Below are 17,710 nucleotides of genomic sequence, written 5' to 3'. Positions count from 1 at the left end.
CCACCCCCAGACCCCTAGGGACCCCCCCAGATCCATAGGGACCAGTAGGGACCCCAGAAACCCTCCCAGCCCCACAGACACGCCCAGGACCCCTATAGGGACCTGTAGGGCCTCCTAGAGACCCCCAGGGGCTGTGGTGGCCGATAGGACCCTATAGGATCTATAGGGCCCCATAACGACTCAGGTGTGGAGCAGGGGCCTATGGGGACCCCCCAGGAGCCACAGGGGCCCTCAGGGACCCATCGATCCCCCCTATAGGCACCACTGATCACCTAGAGCCCCCCCCTTGGGCACCTCTAGGACCCCCCCAGACCCCTATAGACCCCCCTTGGGCACCTCTAGGACCCCCCAGTCCCCTATAGCCCCCCCTTGGGCGCCTCTAGGACCCCCCCAATCCCCTCTAGGACCCCCCAATCCCCGTCTTGGGCACCTCTAGGACCCCCCAATCCCCCCCTTGGGCACCTCTAGGACCCCCCAATCCCCTATAACCCCCCCTTGGGCACCTCTAGGAACCCCCAGTTCCCTCTAGGACCCCCCAATCCCCCCCTTGGGCACCTCTAGGCCCCCCATAGCCCCCCCCCCGCCGCCCCCCACCCTCACCACCCCTCTTGCTGGGGGTGGGGTGGGGGGGGGCAGCACCCCATGGATTGGGACTGGGGGTCCCGCTCCCCGTCTCCCCCCTCCCCTCTCGGGAGGTCCCGCTCCCCGTCTCCCCCCCTCCCCTCTGGGGGGGTCCCGCTCCCCGTCCCCCGTCGGGGGGTCCCGCTCCCCGTCCCCCCCGGCGCGGGTGCGTTTCGGGGAGCTGCGCCTGGAGGAGGTGATCGGGGCGGGGGGCTTCGGGCGCGTTTTCCGGGGCACGTGGCGGGGGGAGGTGGTGGCGGTGAAGGCGGCGAGGGGCGACGCGGGGGCCGCGGGGGCCGCCAGCCTGCGGCGCGAGGCCCGGCTCTACGCTCGCCTGCGACACCCCAACGTGGTGGCTCTACGGGCCGTCTGCCTCGAGCCCCCCCACCTCTGCCTCGTCATGGAGTTCGCCGCGGGGGGACCCCTGTCCCGCGTCCTCCTGGGGCGTCGGGTGCCCCCCGACGTCCTCCTCGACTGGGCGCGGCAGGTGGCCCGCGGCATGCGCTACCTGCACGCCGGAGCCCCCGTGCCCCTCATCCACCGCGACCTCAAGTCCAGCAACGGTGAGGGGGGGGGCCTGGGGGGGCAGGGAGTGGGGTAAGGGGGCGATTGGGGGGCACCCATGGGTGTTGGGGGGATGTGGAGTGGGATATGGGGGGACTTGGGGGGCAGGGAGTGGGGTAAGGGGGTGATTGGGGGGCACCCATGGGTGTTGGGGGGAGGTGGAGTGGGATATGGGGGGACTTGAGGGGCAGGGAGTGGGGTAAGGGGGCACTTGGGGGGCACCCGTGGGTGTTTGGGGAGTGTGGAGTGGAGTAAGGGGGAGCTGGAGGGGCCCCATCATGGATTGAGGGGCTCCCATGTGGGCTGGAGGGGCAGGGAGTGGGGTAGGGAGGCACTTGGGGGGCACCTGTGGGTGTTGGGGGAGGTGGAGTGGGATATGGGGGGACTTGGGGGGCAGGGAGTGGGGTAAGGGGGTGATTGGGGGGCACCCATGGGTGTTGGGGGGATGTGGAGTGGGATATGGGGGGACTTGGGGGGCAGGGAGTGGGGCAAGGGGGCACTTGGGGGGCACCCATGGGTGTTGGGGGGATGTGGAGTGGGATATGGGGGGCCGGGGAGGGGCAGGGAGTGGGGTAAGGGGAGTCTGGGGGGGCCCCATCATGGATTGGGGGGCATCCATGGGTGCTGGGGGGGCAGGGAGTGGGGTAAGAGGGCACTTGGGGGGCACCCATGGGTGTTGGGGGGATGTGGAGTGGGATATGGGGGGACTTGGGGGGCAGGGAGTGAGGTAAGGGGGTGATTGGGGGGCACCTGTGGGTGTTCGGGGAGTGTGGAGTGGAGTAAGGGGGGGCTGGGGGGGCCCCATCATGGATTGAGGGGCTCCCATGTGGGCTGGAGGGGCAGGGAGTGGGGTAGGGAGGCACCTGGGGGGCACCCGTGGGTGTTGGGGGAGGTGGAGTGGGATATGGGGGGACTTGGGGGGCAGGGAGTGGGGTAAGGAGAGTCTGGGGGGGCCCCATCATGGATTGGGGGGCACCCATGGGTGCTGGGGGGGCAGGGAGTGGGGTAAGAGGGCACTTGGGGGGCACCCGTGGGTGTTGGGGGGGGTGTGGAGTGGGGTAAGGGGGACCCCAAAGGTCTTCATCTCCCCATTGAGGTCTTCGGGTTCATTGGATTCGTGGAGCTCCATGGGTTGGGGTCTTTGGTTGGGTTCCTCTTGGGGTCTCTGGGTTGGGGTCCGTGGGTTGGGGTCTGGTTGGGTCTCATCTTGGGTTCCCCATTAAGCTCTTCAGGTTCTTTGGGGTCCCTGGGTCTCTGGGTCGGGGTCTCGGGTTGGGGTCTCTGGTTGAGGTCCGCATTGGGTTCCCCATTGAGGTCTCCAGGTTCTTTGGGGTCCCTGGATCACTGTGTCGGGGTCTCGGGTTGGGTTCCCTCTTGGGGTCTGTGGGTTCACTGGGGTCTCTGGGTTGGGGTCTTCGGTTGGGTTCCCTGTTGAGGTCTCCAGGTTCTTTGGGGTCCCTGGATCTCTGGGTCGGGGTCTCGGGTTGGGTTCCCTCTTGGGGTCTATGGGTTCATTGGGGTCTCTGGGTTGGGGTCTTCGGTTGGGTTCCCTGTTGAGGTCTCCAGGTTCTTTGGTGTCTCTGGGTCGGGGTCTCGGGTCGGGGTCCCCGTCGGGGTCCCCGGGGCGGTGGGTGACGCCCCCCCCAGTGCTGCTGGCGCAGCCGGTGGAGGGGGACGACGTTCAGGGCAAGACCCTGAAGATCACGGACTTCGGGCTGGCGCGGGAGTGGCAGCGAACGACCAAGATGAGCGCGGCCGGCACCTACGCCTGGATGGCGCCCGAGGTCATCAGGGCCTCCACCTTCTCCAAGGGCAGCGACGTCTGGAGGTGCGGGGACACCCGGAGCCCCGGGAGACGGGGTTTGGGGTCTCCTGGGCTCATGGGTGGTGGGTTGTGGAGATTTTGGGTTCATGGGAGGCACCTAGAACCTTTGGAGAAGGGGTTTGGGGTCTCCTGGGTTCATGGGTCCATGGGTGGAGGATCCTGGAGGTCTTGGGCCCATGTGGGGGGGGCTTGAGGGCAACTGGAACCCCAGGAGAAGAAGTTTGGGGTCTCCTGGGTCCATGGGTTCACGAGTGGAGGATCCTGGAGGTCTTGGGTCCCCGGGTGGGGTGTTTGAGGGCACCTGGAACCCTTGGAGAAAGAATTTGGGGTCTCCTGGGCTTATGGGTGGTGGGTCATGGAGGTCTTGGGTTCATGGGAGACACCTAGAACCTTTGGAGAAGGGGTTTGGGGTCTCCTGGGTTCATGGGTTCATTGGTAGAGGGTCACAAGTCCATGGAGGGGGGGGATTGTGGGGGGTCTTGGACCCCTGGGTGTGGGATTTGGGGGTCCCGGAGCCCTGGGGGGTGTTGGGGGGTTTCTTGGACCCCTGGGTGTGGGATTTGGGGGTTTCTTGGCCCCCTGGGTGTGGGATTTGGGGGTCCCGGAGCCCTGGGTGTGGGATTTGGGGGTGGTTCTTCATCCCTGGGTGTGGGATTTGGGGGTCCCGGCGCCCCAGAGGGGCTGTTGGGGGGGGTCTCACCCCCTTTCCCCCCCATCCCCAGTTACGGGGTGCTGCTGTGGGAGCTGCTGACGGGCGAGGTCCCCTACCGCGGCATCGATGGCCTCGCGGTGGCTTACGGCGTCGCCGTCAACAAGCTGACGCTGCCGATCCCCAGCACCTGCCCCCCGGCCCTCGCCCGCGTCATGGCAGGTCCGGGGGGGGGCGATTTGGGGGGGCCCGGGGGGCTGGGGGGGGCAAAAACCTCAGGGGGACCCCAGGGATGGGGCCTTGAGGGGTCTGGGGGGCAACGTTGGGGTTCCTGGTTGGTGTTGGGAGAGATATTGGGGTTTGATGTTGGGGTTTGGGTTGATGTTGGGGTTGGGGGACGATGTTGGGGGTCAATGTTGGGGTCCGGGGGGGCCAAAACCTCAGGGGGACCCCGGGGATGGGGCCTTGAGGGGCTGGGGGGCAACGTTGGGGTTCGTGGTTAACGCCAGTCGCGATGTTGGGGTTTAATGTTGGGGTTCAGGTTGATATTGAGGGTCAATGTTGGGGTTTGGGGTTGATATCGGGGTTCGGGTTGATGTTGGAGGTCGATGTTGGGGTTTAGGTCAATGTTTGGAGTTGATATTGGGGTTCAGTGTTGGAGTTTTGGTCAATATTGGGGTTCCTCATTGATATTGGGGTTTAACATTGAGGTTGACGTCGATGTTGGGGTTCAATGTTGGGGATTAGGTCAATGTTGGGGTTGATATTGGGGTTCAAGGCTGGGATTTGGGTCAACGTTGGGGTTCAATGTTGGGGTTTAGGTCAATGTTGGGGTCCCTCGTTGATGTTGGGGGTCAACGTTGGGGTTTGGAGTTGATGTTGGCATCGAATGTTGGGGTTCAGGTTGATGTTGGGGGTCAATGTTGGAGTTTAGGTCAGTGTTGGGGTTGATATTGGGGTTCAACATTGGGGTTTGGGGTCAATGTTGGGGTTCAGTGTTGGGGTGTGGGGTCAGTGTTGAGTTTTGGGGTTGATGTTGGGGTTCAGTGTTGGGGTGTGGGGTCAATATCGGGGTGCGGGTCCGCTTTCGGGGTGCCGGTCTGATCTGGGGGTGCCGCCAGCGTGCTGGGAGCAGGACCCGCACCGCCGGCCGGGTTTCGGGGTGCTGCTGGGGCAGCTGGAGGCGCTGGAGCCGGGGGGGCTGGGGCCCCCCGAGTCCTTCCACTCGCTGCAGGAGAGCTGGCGCCGCGAGATCCAGGGGCTCTTCGGGGAGCTGCGCGCCCGGGAGAAGGTCACCCCAAAACCCGGACCCCTCCCCAGAGCCCCCCCCCAGACCCCCAGGACACCCCCAGACCCCCCCCCAGACCCCCCTGGGAACGCCCCCGAGACCCTCTGGGGCTCCCCTAAAATGCCTGAGACCCCCATGGCCCCCCCTGTGTCCCCCCGTGTCCCCTGACCCCTATGTCCCCCCAAGACCCCGACCCCCCAAACCCCCCCACGTCCCCTCATGTCCCCTGACCCTCCCTGTCCCCCCAAGCCCCCCCAAGCCCCCCGACCCCCCAGACCCCCCCACGTCCCCCCGTGTCCCCTGACCATCCATGTCCCCCCAAGCCCCCCTGACCCCCGTGTCCCCTGTGACTCCCTGACCCCCACATCCCCTGTGACCCCCAATGACCCCTGGTGTCCCCTGACCCTCCATGTCCCCCCAGGCCCCCCCCTGTCCCCCCAAACCCCCCCATGTCCCCTATGTCCCCCCATGTCCCCTGGCCCTCCATGTCCCCCCAAGACCCCCTGTCCCCCCAAACCCCCCCACGTGCCCCTGTGTCCCCTGACCCTCCGTGTCCCCCCAAGCCCCCCTGACCCCCACATCCCCTGTGACCCCCTGTGACCCCCAATGACCCCCAATGACCCCTGGTGTCCCCTGACCCCCCAGCCCCCCCCATGTCCCCTGACCCTCCATGTCCCCCCAAGCCCCCCTGACCCCCACATCCCCTGTGACCCCTGTGCCCCCCAATGACCCCCACGTCCCCTGCCCCCCGTGTCTCTCCATGTCCCCTGTGACCCCCAATGACCCCTGCCCCCCTGCCCCCCGTGTCCCCCCATGTCCCCTGATCCTCCGTATCACCCCAAGCCCCCTGACCCCCATGTCCCCTGTGACTCCCCGAGCCCCACATCCCCTGTGACCCCCAATGACCCCCAATGACCCCCAATGACCCCTGCACCCCCTGACCCCCTGTGTCCCCCCAAGGCCCCCCAAGCCCCCCTGACCCTCCATGTCCCCCCAAGCCCCCCCAAGACCCCTGACCCTCCATGTCCCCCCAAGCCCCCCTGACCCCCCTGTCCCCTGTGACCCCGTGTGACCCCCAGTGACCGCAGCCCCCCGTGCCCCCCGTGCCCCCCAGGAGCTGCGCAGCCGGGAGGAGGCGGGTGGCGCGGGCGCAGCGGGCGCAGCGCTCGCAGGCCGAGGCCCTGCGACAGCGCGAGGCGGCCGTGGCGCAGCGCGAGCTCGAGGTGCTGGAGCGGGAGCTCAGCCTCATGCTGCGGGGACCCCCCCGGCCCCCCCCGAGCCACAAACGACGACGACCCCCCTTCCGACGGCCGCGGCGCCCCGCCGACCACATCGGCATGCCCCAGGGTGAGGGGGGCTGTGGGGACGGGGGGCTTGGGGGGGCTGGGGGGCTGTGGAGACCAGGAGGATATGGGGTATGGGGGGTTTGGGGGTTCAGTGGGCTTTGGGGGGGCTGGGGGGCCCAGGAGGATATGGGGTACGGGGCTGGTTGGGGTGCCGGGGTCTTTGGGGGGGCTGGGGGGACCAGGAGGATATGGGGTACGGGGTGGTTTGGGGGTCTAGGGGGTTTTGGGGGTCTAGGGGGGAACAGGGGAGCTGGGGGGGGCAGAAGATTTGGGATATGGGGGGGCTTGCGGGGCCAGGGTGGTTTGGGGGGACCAGAGGTGCTGGGGGAGGGCAGATGATTTGGGGTATGGGGGGGCTTGGGGGACCAGGAGGATACGGGGTACGAGGGGGTTTGGGGGTCCAGGGGGGTTTGGGGGGCTGGGGGGGAACAGGGTGCTTTGGGGGGACCAGGGGAGCTGGGGGGGGCAGAAGATTTGGGGTATGGGGGGGTTTGGGGGTCCAGGGGGCTGTGGAGACCAGGAGGATATGGGGTATGGGGGGGTTTGGGGGTCCTGGGGGCTTTGGGGGGGCTGGGGGGCCCAGGAAGATACGGGGTACGGGGGTGGTTGGGGTCCTGGGGACTTTGGGGGGACCAGGAGGATACGAGGTATGGGGGTGGTTGGGGTCCTGGGGGTTTTGGGTGGCTGGGGGGGCAGAGGATTTGGGGTATGGGGAGGCTTGGGGGTCCTGGGGGCTTTGGGGGGGCTGGGGGGACCAGGAGGATATGGGGTACGGGGGGGTTTGGGGTCCTGGGGGCTTTGGGGGGGCTGGGGGGACCAGGAGGATATGGGGTACGGGGGTGGTTGGAGGTCCAGGGGGTTTTGTGGGGCTGGGGGGGCAGAGGATTTGGGGTATGGGGGGGTTTGGGGGTCCAGGGGGCTGTGGAGACCAGGAGGGTATGGGGGGGTTTGGGGGTTCAGTGGGCTTTGGGGGGGCTGGGGGGAACAGGGGACCTGGGAGGGGCAGAGGATTTGGGGTATGGGGGGGTTTGGGGGTCCTGGGGCTTTGGGGGGGCTGGGGGTACCAGGGGTGCTGGGAGGGGCAAGAGGATTTGGGGTACAGGGGGAGCAGAGGGTTTTGAGGGGCTGTGGGGACCAGGGGTGCTAAGGGGTGCAGAGGTTTTGGGGTACAGGGGGGTTTTGGGGTACAGGGGGCTTTGGGGGGCTCTGGGGGCCCCCCCTAAACTCTTCCCCTCCCCCCCCAGACTTCAAGCATCGGCTGACGGTGCAGGCGGCGCCGGGGGGCGACCCCCGATCCGGGGACCCCCAGGAGGGGCCGGGGGGGGGCGTCCCCCCCCTTCCCTCGGCTCCGCGCCATCCAGCGTGAGTGACGTCATGGGGTGGGGGTGTGACGTCATCGTGACGTCACGGGTCACGTGATGACGTCACACCCCGTGTCGTTCCCCCCCCCCCCCCAGTGGAGCCCGAGGAGGAGGAGGAGCCGCCGCGGGGCTGGGGGGGCAAGGGAAGCGCCCCCAATGGCTGGTGGGTCCCGGGGGGCCCCCCACAACGTCTGGAGGGGCTCCCCCCAACGTCTGGGTCCCCCTCGCTCCCTCCTGTACCCCAAATCCCTGTGCTCCCCCCCCCCAAAACCACTAGGTGCCCCCCTGGGTCCCCCCTAAATCCCTTGGCTATCCCCAAACCCCATAAGCCCCCCCAAATCCCTTGATCCCCCTGTGCCCCCAAATCCCCATGGCCCCCCCCCACCCCCCTGGGTGCCCCCTCAAGTCCCCATGGACCCCCCTGAACCCCTGGGTCCCCCCCAAATCCCCTGATCCCCCCCCCTCTCCTGGGTGCCCCCCCACCCCCCATGGACCCCCTGGCCCCCTGGGTGCCCCCCAAACCCCCTGCATCCCCCCGAAATCCCTTGACCCCCCTACTCCTCTGGGTGCCCCCCCAATCCTCTTGTGCCCCCCCCCCCCCCAAACCCCATGGCAGCCCCTGGGTCCCCCCCAAACTCCTTGTGTCCGCCCCCCTTGGTACCCCCTCAAACCCCATGGACCCCCCCAAACTCCTTGTGTACCCCTCCCAAACCTCCTAGATCCCCCCCCAAATCCTTTTATCCCCCCAAACCTCATGGCCCACCCCAAACCCCTGCGTTTCCCCCAAAGCCCGTGGGCCCCACCTGAACCCCTGGGTGCCCCCAAGTCCCTTGGCCCCCCCCAAGCCCCCCCAACCCCCCTGTTTCCCCCCGTCCCCCCCCCCAGGCGGAGGCTGGACGAGAGCTCCTGGTTGCCGGACGCGGACGAGCTGAGCCCCAGCGATGCCTCCCCGACCAGTGAGTCCCCTCGACTGGGAAAGTGGGGGGGGTGCCGGGGGTCCCCTCTCGCTCACAGCCCCCCCCTCGCCCCCCCAGGTGAGCCCGGGACCCCCGAGGCGGAGGAGGCGCGGGGGGGGGACGCCGCGGCTGCTGCGTCGGGCGCTGCTGCGGGGGTCGGCGCTGCTGGCGTCGCTGCGGCTCGGCCGGGACCCCTCCCCAGCCGGGACCCCCCCCCGCAGCCCCCCCGCCCTCCCCCGGCCTCCTGCGGCGCCCCCCGAGACGTCTGGGGGGGCCCAGGCACCCCGAGAGCCCCGGCACCCCCGAGCTGAGCTCGCCCGGGACCCCCGAGACGAGCTGTGCTGGGACCCCCGAACCGGGTTATACTGGGACCCCTGGGACCCCCCGAACTGGGTTATACTGGGACCCCTGGGACCCCCGAACTGGGTCATACTGGGGCCCCCGAACTGGGTTTTCCTGGGACCCCTGAACTGAGGCAGACTGGGACCCCCAAACTGGGTCGGGTCCAGTCCCCCAGGACCCCTGAACTGGGATGTACTGGGGCCCCCCGGGACCCCTGAGCTGGGGAGGGCTGGGACCCCTGGGACCCCCGAACTGGGTTGGGCCGGGACCTCTGAACTGGGTCATACGGGGACCCCTGGGAGTCCTGAACTGGGTCATACTGGGACCCCCCAAACTGGGTTGGGCTGGGACCCCTGGGAGCCCCGAACTAGGTCGTACTGAGGCTCTGGGGACTCCTGAACTGGGTCGTACTGGGACCCCTGGGACCCCCAAACTGGGCCGTGCCCGGACCCCTGGGTCACTGGCGCTCAGCCTGCCCGGGACCCCCAAACTGGGACGTACTGGGACCCCCAAACTGGGGCAGATCCAGTCCCCTGGGACCCCTGGGACCCCCAAACTGAGTCGTGCTGGGACCCCCGAACTGGGTTGGGCTGGGACCCCTGGGACCCCCGAACTGGGTTGGGCTGGGACCCCGGGAAGCCCCGAACTGGGTCGGGTCCAGTCTCCCGGGACCCCTGAACTGGGACGGACTGGGACCCCTGAACTGGGTCCGCGCCCGGAGCCACCGCGAGCCGAGCCCGGGGGGTGAGTGGGGCTGGGGGGCGGCGGGGGGGCTGGGGGTCACCTAGGGGTCAGTTATGGGTCTGGGGGTCACTTGGGGGTCACTTGGGGGTCAGTTATGGGTCTGGGGGGTCACTTGGGGGTCACTTGGGGGTCATTTATGGGTCTGGGGGTCACTTATGGGTCAGTTATGGGTCTGGGGGATCACTTGGGGGTCACTTGGGGGTCAGTTATGGGGCTGGGGGTCACTTGGGGGTCAGTTGTGGGTCTGGAGGGTCACTCAGGGGGCACTTGTGGGTCAGTTATGGGTCTGGGGGTCACTTGGAGGTCACTTGGGGGTCAGTTATGGGTCTGGGGGGTCACTTGGGGGTCACTTGTGGGTCAGTTATGGGTCTGGGGGGTCACTTGGGGGTCACTTGTGGGTCAGTTATGGGTCTGGGGGTCACTTGGGGGTCACTTGGGGGTCAGTTATGGGTCTGGGGGGTCACTTGGGGGTCACTTGGGGGTCAGTTATGGGTCTGGGGGTCACTTGGGGGTCACTTGTGGGTCAGTTATGGGTCTGGGGGTCACTTGGGGGTCACTTGGGGGTCAGTTATGGGCCTGGGGGTCACTTGGGGGTCAGTTGTGGGTCTGGGGGGTCACTCAGGGGGCACTTGTGGGTCAGTTATGGGTCTGGGGGTCACTTGGGGGTCAGTTATGGGTCTGGGGGTCACTTGGAGGTCACTTGTGGGTCAGTTATGGGTCTGAGGGGTCACTTGGGGGTCACTTGTGGGTCAGTTATGGGTCTGGGGGTCACTTGGGGGTCACTTGGGGGTCAGTTATGGGTCTGGGGGGTCACTTGGGGGTCACTTGGGGGTCATTTATGGGTCTGGGGGTCACTTATGGGTCAGTTATGGGTCTGGGGGATCACTTGGGGTCACTTGGGGGTCAATTATGGGTCTGGGGGTCACTAGTGGGTCAGTTATGGGTCTGGGGGGTCACTTGGGGGGCACTTGTGGGTCAGTTATGGGTCTGGGGGTCACTCGGGGGTCAGTTGTGGGGCTGGGGGGTCACTTGGGGGTCAGTTAGGGAGCTGGGGGGTCACTCGGGGGTCACTTCCGGCCCCGCCCCCTCAGGCCCCGCCCCCCGCCCCCGCCCCTCCCCCCTCCGGCCTCGTCTCGACCCCTGGAGCTTCGTCTCGGCGGGAGCCGCGCGCGCCCACGTGACCCCCGCCGCGCGCCCGGGGCCGAGCCCACGTGACCCCTTCTGCGACCAGTGAGGAGGCGCCGCGTCCGCCCACGTGACCTCAGGAAGCCACGCCCCCCCCGGGTAGCCAAGCGGAACTCGGGAGCCGCGGCCCCGCTGGGGAAAAGGGGGGAGGGACACACACACACACACAAAAACCGGAAGTGCCTGACCGGAAGTGGCGCCCTGATGGGGCTGAGCACTGGACTGGGGTGGGGGGGTTGGGGGCAAATAAAACCTCGATTCCCCCCCCCGAGTCGCTGCCTTGAGACCCACGGCTGCTCCTTCACCCTCTGTGTCCCCCCTAAGACCCCCAGGTGCATCCCTAAAGACCCTAAAATGCCCCCCCGCCCTGTATCCCCCTTTAAAGCCCCCCAGCTGCCCCCCCCACCCCCTATATACTCGGACCCTATTGGAGGCAGAGCGAGCGACAGCGACAGGGGATGAGGAAGAGGGTGAGGTACTTGATGGCTTTTTCCTTCAGCCTTTAGTTGCGGAGAGGAGGGAGCTGGGCTCTTCTCCCAAGGGACAGGGGACAGGGGGACAGGGAACAGCCTCAAGCTCCGCCAGGGGAGGAGGGAGCGGGGAGCGCAAGGGACGCTGGGAGAGTGGGCGGGGCTATGCAAATGAGGCCCGCTGAGCGCGCGCAAGGGGCGCTGGGAGCGCGGGGCGGGGGTCGCCGTGAGCTGAGAGCGAGTGGGGAGCGGTGGGGCCCGTGCGGGCGGAGGGCTCCGGCATCGCTTCTCGGCCTTTTGGCTAAGATCAAGTGTAGTATCTGTTCTTATCAGTTTAATATCTGATACGTCCTCGATGAGAGGACTTCATATTAAACGGATTTTTGGTCGTGGGAGTTGGATTCGGAGCTTGCTCCCTCCGCTCCGCGCATCGTCCCGGTATTGCAGTGCTTCCGGGCACGGTGCACCCCCCATGGGGAGTATTTGTGGTTAAAAATAGAATAAATGCGCTTCTCCGGGGCTTCTTGTCCTGTTGTGCTTTGGGTCTGGGTTAAGGTTAGCGCTGGAGGCTCGGAGCGCGGTCGCTGGGGCCGCAGCGCTTCCCAATATCCCTCCGCGCCCCCCCCGCGCCTCTGAAAAGAGGAGAAAACGGCTCTTTTCGAGCCTCGGGACTCTCAAAAGAGGGGAAATGGGTCTTTTCGAGCCTCGTGACTGTGAAATAAGGACGAAATGGGTCTTTTTGAGCCTCGGGACTCTGAAAAGAGGAGAAAACGGCTCTTTTCGAGCCTCGGGACTCCGAAAAGAGGTGTAAAAAGGTCTTTTCGAGCCTCACAACTGTGAAATTAGGAGAAAACGGAGATTTTCGAGCCTAGGGACTCTGAAAAGAGGAAAGGGCTCTTTTCGAGCCTCGCAACTCTGACATGAGGAGAAAAAGGCTCTTTTCGAGACTCGGGACTCTGAAATGAGGAGAATAAAGGTCTTTTCGAGCCTCGCGACTGTGAAAAGAGGAGAAAAAGGGTCTTTTCGAGCCTCGGGACTCAGAAAAGAGTGGAAAAACGGCTCTTTTCGGGCCTCGGGACTGTGAAATGAGGCGAAAAAGGGTCTTTTCCAGCTTTGCGACTGTGAAGTGAGGTGAAAAATGGTCTTTTCGAGCCTCGGGACTCTGAGAAAGTGAGAAAAACGGGTCTTTTCCTCCTCGGGACTGTGAAATGAGGCAAAAAGGGTGTTTTCTAGCCTCGTGACTGTGAAATGAGGAGAAAACGGGTCTTTTCAAGCCTCGGGATTCTGAAATGAGGAGAAAAAAGGGTCTTTTTGAGCCCCCGGACTCTGAGAAGGGGAGAAAACGGGTCTTTTCAAACCACGGGACTCTAAAAAGAGGCAAAACCAGGGCTTTTCTAGCCTCACAACTGTGAAATTAGGAGAAAACGGAGCTTTTCGAGCCTCGGGACTCTCAAAAGAGGAGAAAAAGGGTCTTTTCATAGAATCATAGAATAACCAGGTTGGAAGAGACCCACCGGATCATCGAGTCCGACCATACGAGCCTTGCGACTCTCAAAAGAGGAGAAAACGGATCTTTTGGAGCCCCACGACTCTGAGAAAGTGAGAAAAACGGCTCTTTTCGAGCTTAGGGACTGTGAAATGAGGAGAAAACGGCACTTTTCGACCCTCGCGGCACTTAAATGATGAGAAAAAAGGGTCTTTTTGAGCCCCGGGACTCTGAAAAGAGGAGAAAAAGGGTCTTTTTGAACCTCGGGACTCTCAAAAGAGGAGAAAAAGGGTCTTTTCGAGCCTCGGGACTCTGGAAAAAGGAGAAATGGGTCTTTTCGAGCCTCGTGACAGTGAAATAAGGACGAAACACGTCTTTTCGAGCCTCACGACTCTGAAATGAGGCGAAAAAGGGTCTCTCTGAGCCTCACGACTCTGAAATGAGGAGAAAAAAGGCTCTTTTTGAGCCTCGGGACTCTGAAAAGAGGAGAAAAAGGGTGTTTTTGAGCCTCGGGACTCTCAAAAGAGAAGAAAACGGGTCTTTTCGAGCCTCGAGACTGTGAAAAGAGGAGAAAAAGGGTCTTTTCAGGGGTCGGGACCATGAAAAGGGGAGAAAAAGGGTCTTCTCAAGCCTTGCGACTGTGAAATGAGGAGAAAACGGGTCTTTTCGAGGGTCGGGACTCTGAAAAGAGGAGAAAAAGGGTCTTTTCGAGCCCCAGGACTCTCAAAAGAGAAGAAAACGGCTCTTTTCGAGCCTCGGGACTCTGAAATGAGGAGAATATGGGTCTTTTCGAGCCTCGGGACTCTGAAAAGAGAAGAAAACGGCTCTTTTCGAGCCTCAGGACTCTGAAAAGAGAAGAAAACGGGTGTTTTCGAGCCTCGGGACTTGCAAAAGAGGACAAAAAGTGTCTCTCTGAGCCTCGGAAATCTGAAAAGAGAAGAAAACGGCTCTTTTTGAGTCTCGGGACTCTGAAAAGAAGAGAAAAAGGGTCTCTCTGAGACCTGGGATTCTCGAAAGAGAAGAAAACGGCTCTTTTAGAGCCTCACGACGCTCAAAAGAGAAGAAAACGGGTCTTTTCGTGCCTCGGGACTCTCAAAAGAGGAGAAAATGGCTGGTTTCGAGCCTCTGGACTCTCAAAAGAGGAGAAAAGGGGTCTCTCTGAGCCTCAGTCTCTGAAATGAGGAGAAAACGGCTCTTTTCGAGTCTTGGGACTCTGAAAAGAGGAGAAAAAGGGTGTTTTTGAGCCTCGGGACTCTCAAAAGAGGAGCAAACGGGTCTTTTCGAGCCTCGAGACTGTGAAAAGAGGAGAAAAAGGGTCTTTTCGGGGTCGGGACCATGGAAAGGGGAGAAAAAGGGTCTTCTCAAGCCTCGGGACTGTGAAATGAGGAGAAAACGGGTCTTTTCGAGGGTCGGGACTCTGAAAAGTGCAGAAAAAGGGTCTTTTCGAGCCTCGGGACTCTAAAATGAGGCGAAAAATGGTCTTTTTGAGCTTCGGGACTCTGAAAAGAGAAGAAAACAGGCCTTTTTGAGCCTTGTGACGCTCAAAAGAGAAGAAAAAGGGTCTTTTCGAGGGTCAGGACTCTGAAAAGAGGAGAAAAAGGGTCTTTTTGATCCCCGGGACTCTCAAAAGAGGAGAAAATGGCTCTTTTCGAGGCTTGGGACTCTGTAAAGAGGAGAAAAAGGGTCTCTCTGAGCCTCGGGACTATGAAAAGAGGAGAATATGGCTCTTTTAGAGCCTCGGGACTCTCAAAAGAGGAGAAAATGGCTCTTTTTGAGCCTCGGGACTCTGAAATGAGGAGAAAACGGCTCTTTTCAAGCCTCGGTAATCTGAAAAGAGAAAAAAACGGGCGTTTTTGAGCCTCAGGACCCTAAAAAGAGAAGAAAAAGGGTCTTTTCGAGGGTCGGGACTCTAAAAAGAGAAGAAAACAGCTCTTTTTGAGCCTCGGGACTCTGAAAAGAAGAGAAAAAGGGTCTCTCTGAGACTCGGGACTCTCAAAAGAGAAGAAAACAGCTCTTTTTGAGAGCCTCGGGACTCTGAAAAGAGAAGAAAATGGGCCTTTTCAAGCCTCAGGTCTCTCAAAAGAGGAGAAAAAGGGTCTCTCTGAGCCTCACGACTCTGAAATGAGGAGAAAAAAGGCTCTTTTTGAGCCTCGGAACTCTGAAAAGAGGAGAAAAAGGGTGTTTTTGAGCCTCGGGACTCTCAAAAGTGGAGCAAACGGGTCTTTTCGAGCCTCGAGACTGTGAAAAGAGGAGAAAAAGGGTCTTTTCAGGGGTCGGGACCATGAAAAGGGAGAAAAAGGGTCTTCTCAAGCCTTGCGACTGTGAAATGAGGAGAAAACGGGTCTTTTCGAGGGTCGGGACTCTGAAAAGAGGAGAAAAAGGGTCTTTTCGAGCCCCTGGACTCTCAAAAGAGAAGAAAACGGCTCTTTTCGAGCCTCGGGACTCTGAAAAGAGAAGAAAACGGGTGTTTTCGAGCCTCGGGACTTGCAAAAGAGGACAAAAAGTGTCTCTCTGAGCCTCGGAAATCTGAAAAGAGAAGAAAACGGCTCTTTTTGAGCCTCAGGACTCTGAAAAGAAGAGAAAAAGGGTCTCTCTGAGACTTGGGATTCTCAAAAGAGAAGAAAACGGCTCTTTTCGAGCCTCATGACGCTCAAAAGAGAAGAAAACGGGTCTTTTCGTGCCTCGGGACTCTCAAAAGAGGAGAAAACGGCTCTTTTCGAGCCTCTGGACTCTGAAAAGAGGAGAAAAGGGGTCTCTCTGAGCCTGAGACTGTGAAAAGAGGAGAAAAAGGGTCTTTTCAGGGGTCGAGACCATGAAAAGGGGAGAAAAAGGGTCTTCTCAAGCCTTGCGACTGTGAAATGAGGAGAAAACGGGTCTTTTCGAGGGTCAGGACTCTGAAAAGTGCAGAAAAAGGGTCTTTTTGAGCCTCGGGACTCTCAAATGAGGCAAAAAATGGTCTTTTTGAGCCTCGGGACTCTTAAAAGAGAAGAAAACAGGCCTTTTCGAGCCTCGGGACTCTGAAATGAGGAGAATATGGGTCTTTTTGAGCCTCAGGACTCTGAAAAGAAGAGAAAAAGGGTCTCTCTGAGACTTGGGATTCTCAAAAGAGAAGAAAACGGCTCTTTTCGAGCCTCACAACGCTCAAAAGAGAAGAAAACGGGTCTTTTCGTGCCTCGGGACTCTCAAAAGAGGAGAAAACGGCTCTTTTCGAGCCTCTGGACTCTCAAAAGAGAAGAAAAAGGGTCTTTTCGAGGGTCGGGACTCTGAAAAGAGGAGAAAAAGGGTCTTTTCAAGCCCCAGGACTCTCAAAAGAGGAGAAAATGGCTCTTTTCGAGGCTTGGGACTCTCAAAAGAGAAGAAAACAGCTCTTTTCGAGCCTCGGGACTCTGAAATGAGGAGAATATGGGTCTTTTCGAGCCTCGGGACTCTGAAATGAGGAGAATATGGGTCTTTTCGAGCCTCGGGACTCTGAAAAGAGGAGAAAAAGGGTCTCTCTGAGCCTCGGGAATCTGAAAAGAGAAGAAAACGGCTGTTTTCGAGCCTCGGGACTCTGAAAAGAGAAGAAAACGGGTCTTTTTGAGCCTCGGGACTCTCAAAAGAGGAGAAAACGGCTCTTTTCGAGCCTCGCGACTCTAAAATAAGGAGCAATCGGGTGTTTCCGAGGGTCGGGGCTCTGGACAAAGGAGCAATCGGGTGTTTCGGAGGGTCGGGGCTCCGCCGAGAGGCGCAGAGGGCTCACTCCGAGGCTGCGGGGCGAACACGGGCTCCCGGGGGCCGGAGAACCCCCCGCCGGCGCCACGAGCGGAAAAGGCTCCTCGGGCGCGGGAGCCGCGCGGGGAAGGGGCGGGGCTATGCAAACGAGGCCCGCGGGGCGCGCAGGGGGCGCTGGGAGCGCGGGGCGGGGGTCGCCGTGAGTTGAGAGCGAGTGGAGAGCGGTGGGGTCCGTGCGGGCGGAGGGCTGCGGCATCGCTTCTCGGCCTTTTGGCTAAGATCAAGTGTAGTATCTGTTCTTATCAGTTTAATATCTGATACGTCCTCGATGAGAGGACTTTATATTAAACGGATTTTTGGTCGTGGGAGTTGGATTCGGAGCTTGCTCCCTCCGCTCCGCGCATCGTCCCGGTATTGCAGTGCTTCCGGGCACGGTGCACCCCACGGGGACTATGGAAAGTTAAAAACAGACTTAACTCTTCTTATGGATTCTTAACGGCGTCTTGATTCGTTTCTCTCTTCATTCTTCTGGTTTTGCGCTCCCGCCGCCTCTCCTGAAGGCGCCTCGCCCCGTGCCTTCCATCCTTCTCTTCCTCTTCCCCTCCTCCTTCCTTTCTTCTTCCTCCTATTCCCCCTCCTCCCCTTACTCTTTCCCCTTCTCTTCCTCCTCCTATTCTTCTTCACCCTTCTCTTCCTTCTCCTATTCCTCTTCCCCTGCTACTCCTCTTTCCTCCCCTTTTCCTCCTCCTATTCCTCCTCCCCCTCCTTCCCTTCCTCCTCCTCTTCCTCCTTCCCTTCCTCTTCCCCCTCTTATTCCTCTTCTCCTTCCCTTCCTCTTCCTCCTCCTATTACTCTTCCCCCTCTTATTCCTCTTCTCCTTCCCTTCCTCTTCCTCCTATTACTCTTCCCCCTCTTATTCCTCTTCTCCTTCCCTTCCCCTTCCTCCTCCTATTACTCTTCCCCCTCCTTCCCTTCCTCTTCCCCCTCCTATTCCTCCTCCCCCTCCTCCTCCTCCTCCTCCCCCTCCTTCCCTTCCTCTTCTCCTTCCCTTCCCCTTCCCCCTCCTTCCCTTCCTCCTCCCCCTCCTATTCCCCTTCCCCCTCCTTCCCTTCCTCTTCCCCCCCTATTCCTCCTCTCCTTCCTCCCCTTCCTCTCCCCCCTC

General features: G+C 61.7%; 1 protein-coding gene and 2 non-coding genes across 3 annotated transcripts; all 3 read left to right on the top strand.

Annotated features, from left to right (window-relative positions):
* Positions 1-529: 529 nt before the first annotated feature.
* MAP3K11 (mitogen-activated protein kinase kinase kinase 11) lies at positions 530-8,989 on the top strand (the record flags this gene model as incomplete). Its single annotated transcript, XM_069883111.1, is given in 11 exon segments — positions 530-1,184; positions 2,833-3,013; positions 3,733-3,881; positions 4,781-4,950; positions 6,062-6,085; positions 6,087-6,294; positions 7,538-7,614; positions 7,616-7,655; positions 7,751-7,817; positions 8,540-8,610; positions 8,689-8,989. Coding segments are annotated over 11 exon segments (1,875 nt in total), but the record flags the coding sequence as incomplete, so codon positions are not given.
* A 2,643-nt stretch (positions 8,990-11,632) lies between these two features.
* Positions 11,633-11,823, top strand: LOC138735207 (U2 spliceosomal RNA). Its single transcript, XR_011339691.1, has one exon. It is a non-coding gene; the product is annotated as a U2 spliceosomal RNA (small nuclear RNA).
* A 4,979-nt stretch (positions 11,824-16,802) lies between these two features.
* LOC138735206 (U2 spliceosomal RNA) lies at positions 16,803-16,993 on the top strand. Its single transcript, XR_011339690.1, has one exon. It is a non-coding gene; the product is annotated as a U2 spliceosomal RNA (small nuclear RNA).
* The last annotated feature ends 717 nt before the right edge of the window (positions 16,994-17,710 follow it).

Source organism: Phaenicophaeus curvirostris, unplaced genomic scaffold, assembly GCF_032191515.1.
Source record: "Phaenicophaeus curvirostris isolate KB17595 unplaced genomic scaffold, BPBGC_Pcur_1.0 scaffold_571, whole genome shotgun sequence".
Taxonomy (NCBI): Eukaryota; Metazoa; Chordata; class Aves; order Cuculiformes; family Cuculidae; genus Phaenicophaeus; species Phaenicophaeus curvirostris.
Note: the sequence above shows the minus strand (reverse complement) of the source record. Positions and strands in the feature narration are given on the sequence as shown.